We start from the raw sequence: 11,431 nt of genomic DNA, 5'->3' as shown, positions 1-11,431 counted from the left end.
CATAAGACACGGTTCAAGTTAGCACCCAAGGAACATTAGTGCAAAGTTTCATCAATATATATATATATATATATATATATATATATATATATATATATATATATATATATATATATATATATATATATATATATATATATATATATATATATATATATATATATATATGAATACATTTTGAAGAGATTTGTTTTAAAATTTTACATAAAAAAAGCAACAAATAAATACCTTTAAAAAGTAAGTTGTGACTATGTGTACCTTTAAAATTGTTCCGAATCTGGGGTCCGGGGTCCTGTGTTCAAATCTCGGTGAAGACTGGGATTTGGAATTTCGGGATTTTGAGGACGCCTCTAATTGCACCCAACTCTAATGTGTACCTGACTTTAGTTTGGGAAAGTAAAGGCGGTTGCCCAATGTTTAGAAAAGAAGCCAACCGTAACCACTCTTATTTTTGTTTTAATGTTTCAAGCGCTCTTCAATGTAGATAAATATAGGCCTATGTATTAATGCCTGTCATGAATAGGCAGATAATGTCTGATGTTTCAGATGATCTGATTACAACAACCTCGTCGTTTGATCTCTCAATGGGAGCATTTCAAAAACAAATGTAGATCTCAATTGTTCAAATGTAATTAAACAGATGCATCCTGGATGTGACGTGTTGTACAAGCGACTAACAACTGATTGGCTTTTTTAGAGAATTATAATAAAAATTTCAGATAATAATGATAGGAATAATAATAATAATAATAATATGGGAACCTAGGCTTGGAGATGGCGTGTTTATGTAAGTTATCTAAAATGACATTATACCCCATTGTTGTACCAACCGAGGGGATAATGACCACTAACCTTACAGAGACCTTGAAAGCCCTTGATATTCCTAGGAAGGATCTCGTTGCCTCAGTGGGCGGTACTGCTGCAGACCTGCCACATCACCAGAAAATTCCTCACTGGATGCTGATAAAGGGTCTACAATAAATTTTGTTTCTCTTTAACGAAACTCGACCCTGGCAGTGCCAGAGAAAGAACATAATAATAATAATAATAATACAGCTACTATACGAATTATATATTATAATAATATAAGACATTAAGATTTCGTCTTAAAAATAGTGATTGTGAATGCTAAAGACCGCTGTAATTATTTCAAGCAAGAAACAAGAGATGGTCAAATCGGATTTTCACCAAGTTTTCGCAATCTGAACCTTGCTGGAAGTCGAACAAACCAGACAGCACAAAATCCCCCCCCCACCCCGAAAAACAAAAGGGGGGGTAGGCCTGCAAAGAAAAGAACAACAAGGTCAACATAAAGCCCCCCCCCCAAAAAAAAAAATTCGAATCAAAAGAAAATTCACCACTCACCCCCCCCCCACACACACACACAGACACGCGCACACACACAGACAGACGGTACCCCAACTAACTTCATTCTACATTTTATGTTTTGTAATGACGTTCATAAAGCTTAGATACCGATAAAGATTATTTTACGATTACAACATTACCCTTAGGGTATCTACTACATGTTCTCTACATATATAGGGAAGTGCAATCTACAGTGGTGACATCTTCAGAGCAGGCAGGTTAGAATGATAGCCCATTTCTTGATGGTAATGTAGTGAGCGCATTAAATCCTTTCGAAGTTACTGATATAGTGTTATAACTTAAAATGTGCTTTTTAGGTAAAGTAAATTATGTAATGAACTGAACTTTAATTAGAACATAATACTTAATTCAACTAGACGCAATAATGTATTTAAATTTAAGTACTATGATGGAATTGAAAAAAAAAAAAAACATAATATAGTCTTGACAGAAATACAACTGAGTCGAACTGTGTCTAAATCTTCTACTGTCGGATAGGAGGAACTATTTAGTATAGATCTATGTCTATGTTTTTTTAAGCGTGTTTGTGTTCATATGTAAAGAACAATGCCTTCTTCTCCATCAGATTTGAGTGTTTGAGTAGAAGTTTTGCTTTGCGACGAAAACAAAGTGGAGTTTTTTTTTGGGCACACAAAAAAAAAATTGTAACTATTCAATGGTATCTCCGACCATAAACATATCCCTACTATTTTTTACGATAACGTGCAAAAGATTTCAAAAGATGTGTGGGGGCTTTTCCTATTTCTTGTCAGAAAGTCTGGCACCGAAACATATCGTTTATATTTATTTGTTTATTCATTTGCCTAATTGTTTAAATAATAATAATAATAAAAATAGTAATAATAATAATAGCTTGTCTTCGAGTTCGAAGATCAGTGAAGAATGCAGTATTTCCAGTGGCTGCGCAGCCCCAACTGTTACCTACATATTTTGCCACACCCAGGACAAGCATAACCATTGTCCGCAGGTGGTCGATTTAGATTTTCTTTTCGTCGTCTGTGTCTGTCCTCGGCAGCGGATTTTCTTTTGGTCTCAAATGTGTATCCCGCGGCCTTTGTGAGTGACCTCCAGCTGTCTCGTTCTGAGGCCGCATGCAACCAGGTGCTTTCTTCTATGTCATCTAAGGCAAGTTGGCGCCTAAGCTGGTCTTTGAAGAGTTTCCGTGGGGCACCTCTGTTACGTCGACCACCTTTAAGCTCACCAAAAAAGACTGCCTTTGGCATACGTTCGTCCCCCATACCGAATACGTGCCCTGCCCAGCGTAACTGTCGGACCATAAGAATTGTTTTAATTTTATATATATATATATATATATATTGTAACGAATCTCACTATCCAGGCTCTCTGCAAACTGTACCACACACCACCAAATTAAAGAACTTGACAACTCAGGGCTCCAAAGTAACGTAACACTTTAATAGTTGAAAAAATCTGAGCCAATACTGTACAATTGGCAGCACGTAACACAGGCAGTACAGATATTTCTCCGTTAACACCGTACCGACGTATCAACTCTTGCACTGGCCTCTCCGTCTCGATTCGGGCTTGCTCTGAGTTCAACAGTTCAGGACTGACTTCACACACTAGGCTCGTTGTGTCGGACTCGATCACTCGATCACAGACCAAGATCAAGACGCCGGTAGTCTTGACTGTACTTGACAGTACTCTCACTGAACCGTCGTAATGCTCCGTACAGAACCGCACCGCTGAACCTCACTGAACTGTAATCAACCGGACTGTATTGAACTGTGTTCTGAACCCCTTTTCTGAACCGTCTTGATTGCGACACCTCCGCTCTTTATATAGGGTCCCTAATGGCCTTCTGGAACCAAATGTGTCACCACCACGTTTATTACAATATATATAGAGAGAGTTCTTTTTTGTAATCAATAGCTTTAGTTTCGTCTTAAGACGGGTAGAATCTGGTATGGTAATCAAGCCAATTCTGGAGCGGATTTTCACCAAGTGTGCATGTATATGCATCTGACTTAGGGCTAGTTGACAGGGCAGCTTTCTTCTTTTTTTCTCTTGACTGATGCAGCTTCCTTTCTTTTGCACTCGGCAAAGTTCGTACCAGCACGTACAGTCTGTCTCCATGCTGTCCGGTCTTGGGCTATCTCCTCCCATATACTTTGGTCGATGCTTGTTGTTCTCATGTCTCACTTACAGACATCTCTGTAGGTTAGTCTTGGGCGGCCCCTAGGTCTGACTTCGTCTGCAAGCTCAGCGTATAGTATGTCTATAGGGATTCTTCCATCTGGCATGCGAGGACATGTCTGGGCCAGCGTAGTCTTCTCTGTGTAAGAAGAGCGCAGATTCTGTGCCAATTGGCCCGTTTCAAAACGTCCTGGCTGGAGACAAGATCCCTCCAGGAGATGCGCATTATGCGTCGCAGGCAGCGTAAGGGGAAACTATTTAATCTGTGTTCTTGATGTTCTTGAAGTTAGTTGCCCAGCTCTCTCTACCGTGTGCTCAGAATGGAGGCATTGTAGACTAGGATTTTGGTTGCCGTTGTCAATTTGGTATACATATATATATGAGTTGTCCTGTCTGGTCGTAAAAATCTTTGTTTAGGGTTTCATATCACAGGGGAGAAACTCCAAGCCCAAGTTCTGTTTTTTGACTTAAGGAACATTTTAACCTTTACCAGTGGAGCGTTAACATTCTCTCTAAAGAAACACCACTCGGATTTATAGGTAGCTAAATACTTTACTTAACTGTATCTACACAAAACATCACATCAACGAAAGTACCATACCGTCCAACAGACTATCTACGATTGAAAAAAACTTTCCTACTCTCTCAATTCTCTATAGACTTCGAATCTGACAATTTCCGCACTCAGTCTCTCAGAGCCCAGTCAACAACTAACATAAAGATCACACATCTCTTCCTGTAGGCCATGATAGAGTAGAGACGAATCGATATAGAAGGCCTCGTCACTGACCTGCAACGTCACAATCTGTGGGCTGTTTAGACCAATAGCTCTTCGCCAGACCTGTGACGTGGCAACGAGCATTTCGTCTAAGGTTCCCACTGGTTTTGACGTTACATGCCAGTGATGAGGTATTCTATACCGATCAGTGCGGTAGAGTGAAACTCTAAAATAAGCCCTACCTTTACAATAATAAACACAGCTTGCAACAATCGACATCAATGTCTGTATAAAAATGAGCCAATTCCTGTCACAAAGAATTAGCTAGGTCAAAATGTAGCAGAAGTATATGGCCTCCTTCAGTCGTGAAGTGACTACGTATCATCTCATGGAAATGAGACGAATGCCTGGGCATTAGCTGTGGTCGGAATGATGTCGCCCACACATCAGTTTCCCATCCAAGCATCAGAACGGCAGTGCCAATCCAGTTTGGGGTCAGCGACTTAGAAGATTCTGCCAGGGCATATAAAATATTTTAATTTTCTTTGAAAAACCACATAGATAATAGATCTTTGGGTACGATTATACAAAAAAACAGTTCGCATATTTACTATTCAAAACAAAAAGATGCAGATTCGTTATGTCAAGTTTGAACAAAACATTGTACAGTCGATGATTATAATGGATTTTCAAAAGCTAGCAAGTCTTTATCTTTAGCACGCACACAATTAAATATTCGTCTTTCTGTTGCAGTGCAGTTTGATAATTTCCATTCTTGTGTCGCTGGGCAATGGACAATACAACTTTCTCGGGTATGTTTAACCAACTAAATAACATCCGCATGTTGTTTTTTTTTTATTTTATTTCAGCCGTCTGTGGCTTTTGATAGTTTTTCTTTAAATCTTATTTGTATGATTGTGGCTTTTTAAAACGTTTACCAGCAGTCTTTCCTGGGAGTCAGCTACTGATGTCTATTCTCCTAATATACTCTCCTCTCTCCTCTCTATTCTCCTCTCCATTCGCCTCTCTATTCTCCTCTCCATTCGCCTCTATATTCTACTCTACAGTCTCCTCTCCATTCGCCTCTCCATTCTCCTCTATATTCTCCTCTCCATTCGCCTCTCTATTCTCCTCTCTATTCTCCTCTCAATTCTCCTCTCTATTCTCCTCTCCATTCGCCTCTATATTCTACTCTACAGTCTCCTCTCCATTCGCCTCTATATTCTCCTCTCTATTCTCCTCTCCATTCGCCTCTCTATTCTCCTCTCCATTCGCCTCTATATTCTACTCTACAGTCTCCTCTCCATTCGCCTCTCCATTCTCCTCTATATTCTCCTCTCCATTCGCCTCTCTATTCTCCTCTCTATTCTCCTCTCCATTCGCCTCTCTATTCTCCTCTCCATTCGCCTCTCTATTCTCCTCTCCATTCGCCTCTCTATTCTCCTCTCCATTCGCCTCTCTATTCTCCTCCCCATTCGCCTCTACATTCTACTCTACAGTCTCCTCTCCATTAGCCTCTATATTCTCCCCTCCATTCGCCTCTCTATTCTCCTCTCCATTCGCCTCTCTATTCTCCTCCCCATTCGCCTCTATATTCTACTCTACAGTCTCCTCTCCATTCGCCTCTATATTCTCCTCTATATTCTACTCTCCATTCTCCTCTCTATTCTCCTCTGTATTCTCCTCTCCATTCGTCTCTATATTCTCCTCTCCATTCGTCTCTATATTCTCCGCTACATTCTCCTCTATATTCTCCTCTATATTCTCCTCTCCATTCTCCTCTCCATTCTCCTCTATATTCTCCTCTTTGCCAGTTAGGTTACTAAAGAAAAACATTGACTTTAGATACGATCAGCCTCCATATCTAAACGGTGTGTCAAGACTTAGCTATCGAAGGATAAACAGTACCTATGTTCTGTGCGGAGGCGCTCTGGATGAGTGGTAAAGCACTTGGCTTCTGAGGGTTCCTTGGTTCGAATCCTGATGAAGACTGGGAATTCTAATTTGGGGATCTTTAGGGCGGTAGGTTGTCGTGCTGGTCACATGACATCCTTGTGTACCGTAGTCCACGGAAACATATGACTTTTACATTATCTGCCCCATATATCGCAAGGTCTGAAAGGGGGACTTTACTTGTTTTACTAAATTTTATTCTATTCTGTGCAATCTGACTTCTAAAAGAACATCAATATTGTCAGTTAAAGCTCTGATCCTTATTAGAGATTTTTTTCTGAAGATAAACTGGACTATGTCAAGGACGCTAAGTGTTGCTTATTCACAGCCAGTATCAGAACTCTCAAAGGAACTCATCTGCAATAAGTACTTGCAATGACCTGCATTGTAGTCCTAACGAGTGCTGTGTGGAGACTCACAGGGCGCCAGTCTGTGTGGCTTTGAAAATGTCTGCTTCAGGACAAGGTAATTGGTGACTAAGTAATGTTTAAATATCAGAATGCTTATTGTAATGAAAAACAAATATATTGCAGGTTAGTGTTCACATAGGATTGATTATCATTGATTATCATTGATATCGTCTTTCTTAATATATATATATTTATATTTATTAATAATATAGAAAACAACATGAGTCCATTTAATTCTAATACCATACGTTGGGTATATTGGTGGTTGTGCTGGTCACTTGACACCTTCGTTAACCGTCAGCCATATAAACATATAAGCTTTATATTATCTGCCCACATTGATACAATTGCATCAAACCTAATGAAGTATGTGTTATCATTATGTTATTAGTATTGCCGCTGTGATGTTTAAAAGATATGGATTTACTGTGAATAGTGCATGCCCTGAACAAGAGTGAAAGATCGTACCTTACAGGCCTGCTAAATGTATCTTTCAGATGATGAGAATTTATCAACTTTCAATTAACTTCTATTAGTGTGTGTGCGCAAAAAAAAAACAACAACAACAAAAAAAACAAAACAAAGCGAGTCTATCTCAAAGTGTGCTAGAGTTTTGATAGTAATAAAAGAGAATAATAATAATGATCTTCATTTTCCGTGAGAAAATAAGTTTTACCATTGTGCATTACACATAACAATACATTAGGACAGCTAACAATGTATAAGAATGCACACAATATAAACTTGTATAGCACAGTTTGTGTTTAACATTACATGTGAAATTTAAATCAGCTACTTGTATTTTATTCAATGATTTAATTGCCAAGGAAACAAAACAGTTTTTGGGACTGTTTACTTTTGTGATCAGTGTCTTGTATCTCCTTTGTGATCAGTGTCTTGTATCTCCTTTGTGATCAGTGTCTTGTATCTCCTTTGTGATCAGTGTCTTGTATCTCCTTTGTGATCAGTGTCTTGTATCTCCTTTGTGATCAGTGTCTTGTATCTCCTTTCTGATCAGTGTCTTGTATCTCCTTTGTGATCAGTGTCTTGTATCTCCTTTGTGATCAGTGTCTTGTATCTCCTTTGTGATCAGTGTCTTGTATCTCCTTTGTGATCAGTGTCTTGTATCTCCTTTGTGATCAGTGTCATGTATCTCCTTTGTGATCAGTGTCTTGTATCTCCTTTGTGATCAGTGTCTTGTATCTCCTTTGTGATCAGTGTCATGTATCTCCTTTGTGATCAGTGTCTTGTATCTCCTTTGTGATCAGTGTCTTGTATCTCCTTTGTGATCAGTGTCTTGTATCTCCTTTGTGATCAGTGTCTTGTATCTCCTTTGTGATCAGTGTCTTGTATCTCCTTTGTGATCAGTGTCTTGTATCTCCTTTGTGATCAGTGTCTTGTATCTCCTTTGTGATCAGTGTCTTGTATCTCCTTTGTGATCAGTGTCTTGTATCTCCTTTGTGATCAGTGTCTTGTATCTCCTTTGTGATCAGTGTCTTGTATCTCCTTTGTGATCAGTGTCTTGTATCTCCTTTGTGATCAGTGTCTTGTATCTCCTTTGTGATCAGTGTCTTGTATCTCCTTTGTGATCAGTGTCTTGTATCTCCTTTGTGATCAGTGTCTTGTATCTCCTTTGTGATCAGTGTCTTGTATCTCCTTTGTGATCAGTGTCTTGTATCTCCTTTGTGATCAGTGTCTTGTATCTCCTTTGTGATCAGTGTCTTGTATCTCCTTTGTGATCAGTGTCTTGTATCTCCTTTGTGATCAGTGTCTTGTATCTCCTTTGTGATCAGTGTCTTGTATCTCCTTTCTGATGCTAAAATGTTCAAATCGTGAATCAGAAGGTGATTTTGTTTTTGTTTGAAGTCGTAAAATCTGCGTGCTGTCAGAAATACTTCCAGTTCTCTATCTCTAATAGGTATGTCATGGATTACACACTACACATAAATGCGCCTACAGTTCTGCCAATCTGAATATGTAAATGAAATTTAGCATTCAGAAGGACCTCAAATTGGTCCCATATTTCTCCGCATCGATTTGTCTTTATTTTTAATGCTACTTTATGTCGCAATTGATATTGTTGATTAATACGGCTTAACATTTTCAGAATTCTATCCAGTTACCGAAATTTCTCAAACTTTGACATAATTTTGCTTCGGTAAAGATTTAACATAATCCGTCTTTACGAAATAAAACATTTTAATTTTCCAAGTTGAAATGATCAAAAGAGTAAACACACATTATTAATATACGATATAACTTAATTTCAATGATAGATTCACTAAGATAGATCTAGCATGACAAATTTGTGATTTCATTGGCAGTCCTATTTGTATCATCTAAAATTAGCTTCTTTTATAGACAAAAAAGAACCAGAACTTCATTTATAACTCCCCGGGCTATATTACTACTTTTGGTACTGTTGTTTCTCGAAATAAAAACACCTTCTGTTGGTTATTTATTAATTAAAAGAACCTTCACCTTGACATTTTTATGACGTGACTCGGTTTTTTATTACTAAAGAATGTAAACTAACAAATATAAAGGGCGATTATTTTGTGTAACTATTTTTGAAAATCTCCAACAATTGACTTTTACATGCCTTCAAAGCTAATAAAACTTTTTTACCAGACTTTTATACTTGTGAGACACTATCTGGGTGAGCAGTGACATATCTCTATTGCAGCATTATGCGCTCGCTTAAAGAAATGCTTCAACAGCGACCATTGTCCGATTTCTGCTCCTTGCTGCTCCCAGGCATTGGAACCCACATTCGCCACAACGTGTCCTGGAGGTAACACCAATGGACCAAGCTACATCTCTAGCAATGGCTACAACAACAAATTGGACAATACCATTGATTCGACACCCTTAAAAGAAGGCTACTGCCGAGCAGCAGCTGATACCAATCAATGTGAGTAAATATTTTTGCTCCTGTACGATTACATGTAAAGCGTGTTGTATATGGAAATTCCACATTGATCATCAGAAGAGAAATTTTCCTTAAAAACTGAATGCTTTCTAAAAAAAAATAAACTTTCCATTACATTTAATATTAACCATGGGCGGACTGGGTGTCCAAATCGGCCCGGACATTTGCATATAATCCAGCCCAAAATTGTATACTTGTCCTCAATATCAAGTTAAATTTTATAATGTATCTGATATTAAGTAATGTAACTGTAACATGCATGTAATGGACTCTATATCTTTAAAAGAAATACATAGTCCATATGTTGCTTTTTAATCTCTAACTTTGAATATCCTAAAAAGATGAAGCCTGCAAGTAGCAATGTCTACGGATGTAGGCTATTACATTATGCCGGATAATGTGTCAAGATTAAATTAGTAATACACTGTATAAGATTTTTTTAAAATGACTTTCAAAGGGTCACGTTTATTAGAGAATGTTATACATTTTTTGAAACAATTTCATACGTGTCACTTAGTCCCTTCCAGCACATTTGGTTACCGGCCCAAAGGACATTTGCCTGAATGCCCATATAGACTACCGCCCCTGATATTAACCTAACATGTAGTTACAAAAAAAAACTAACATCTTGTGAAAAAAAACAACCGACATCTAGTTATACATGAAACAAACATCTACTTAAAAAAATACAACCTAACATCTGGTGAAAAAGAAAGAAACATAATTAACTTTGTATTGTCTTCTCAAGTGTGCTATAGTCCAGTGCATGGGTCTGAGAAGGCAAAATGCCCATGTTCAGCTGATGGCGACTTTTGCAAAATTACTCTGGAGCCTTTTGTAACGGGTAAGTTGAATGATAATTTTAGACTTTACTAGCTAAAATACCCGTCTTGACTGGAGTCAATTCTAAATATATATATATACACATGCATTTAAGAAAATAAGAGAGTATCAAAAATGATCCGATACGTCCTTTTTTTTTCCATTAGAATTTTCTTAATTGTATAACAAACACTCACCCACACACATACACACATCTAGTCGCTATCACAAAGCACACACACTTAGTAAATATTGTAATAAATCTAAGACAAGCATTCACTGATAAGAATAAACAATTACACAAGTTTAAGTGTTAACTAAGCTAATAGTGGACACCATCACACATGACACAGACAACTATCTCTCATGTCTGCCTTCAATGTGCACCATGCATCGGATCTCAAAAGTCTCTTCCTTCTCATTAGAACTCTTTCCAGTGCTAAACAGTGCGATGGTGCGCATCATATATCTCCTCGCTATTATAATCTAATCAATAAATCAATATGGCGTGTTATTGTTGGTTTTTTTTATCAATGGCGAGTTTGTATTACATATTTGAAATATAGGTTTTTATTTTCAACATGTCTATAATAGTTTACTGAGTTGACTGAAATCCATATTGCTTCATCTTTCTGCTTTCAGGGATTTGCATATAAATTCCAGCAAAAAGTGTATCAAGTCAAAATAAAACAAACTGCAATGTGCCTATGATTGATAACGGCAGAGACAGAATTCATCATTTGTTTCAGATATTATATGAAATTTAAAAATTAGAAAAAAAAATTATTTCTTGGGTGATTATGTTTTATATATTTTAACAAGTAATGTCATCATGTCAATAGCTCATAATAACTTCATATCTATGATAATTCACTTTCAACCCCCCCCCCCCCCCCCCCAGCTTTTAAACGCTTGTAAATAAAATAATTTTGAAATAAGGAAAGCGACAACGGAATCAAAAAACAAAAGCATTAAAAGCTTTTTGTATACTTCGATGCATATAGGTCTAATGGTAAAGTTCTGTCTGTCCTGACATTGAATCTATGGGGC

At 37.6% G+C, this 11,431-nt stretch overlaps 1 protein-coding gene across 1 annotated transcript; it reads left to right on the top strand.

Annotated features, from left to right (window-relative positions):
- Window positions 1-1,574: 1,574 nt before the first annotated feature.
- Window positions 1,575-11,182, top strand: LOC106080151 (uncharacterized). The gene is made up of 6 exons (XM_013241478.2): window positions 1,575-1,613; window positions 5,018-5,076; window positions 6,546-6,682; window positions 9,314-9,541; window positions 10,308-10,403; window positions 11,024-11,182. Exons 1-6 carry the CDS (start codon window positions 1,593-1,595, stop codon window positions 11,035-11,037), a joined length of 555 nt encoding a protein of 184 aa, XP_013096932.2. The 5' UTR covers window positions 1,575-1,592; the 3' UTR covers window positions 11,038-11,182.
- Window positions 11,183-11,431: the final 249 nt, after the last annotated feature.

This window comes from Biomphalaria glabrata, chromosome 5 (assembly GCF_947242115.1).
Source record: "Biomphalaria glabrata chromosome 5, xgBioGlab47.1, whole genome shotgun sequence".
NCBI classification, from domain to species: Eukaryota; Metazoa; Mollusca; class Gastropoda; family Planorbidae; genus Biomphalaria; species Biomphalaria glabrata.
The sequence above is the reverse complement of the archived record's forward strand: the minus strand, read 5'-3'. Positions and strand labels throughout refer to the sequence as shown.

What these genes read in the sequence shown, in the direction of transcription:
- LOC106080151 (XM_013241478.2), top strand. Translation starts at nt 1,593, where the DNA reads ATGATAGCCCATTTCTTGATG. An exon ending in TGATAGCCCATTTCTTGATG is followed by an intron (nt 1,614 to 5,017) that starts GTAATGTAGTGA and finishes TTTCTGTTGCAG; the next exon opens with TGCAGTTTGATAATTTCCAT. An exon ending in GGACAATACAACTTTCTCGG is followed by an intron (nt 5,077 to 6,545) that starts GTATGTTTAACC and finishes GCTTATTCACAG; the next exon opens with CCAGTATCAGAACTCTCAAA.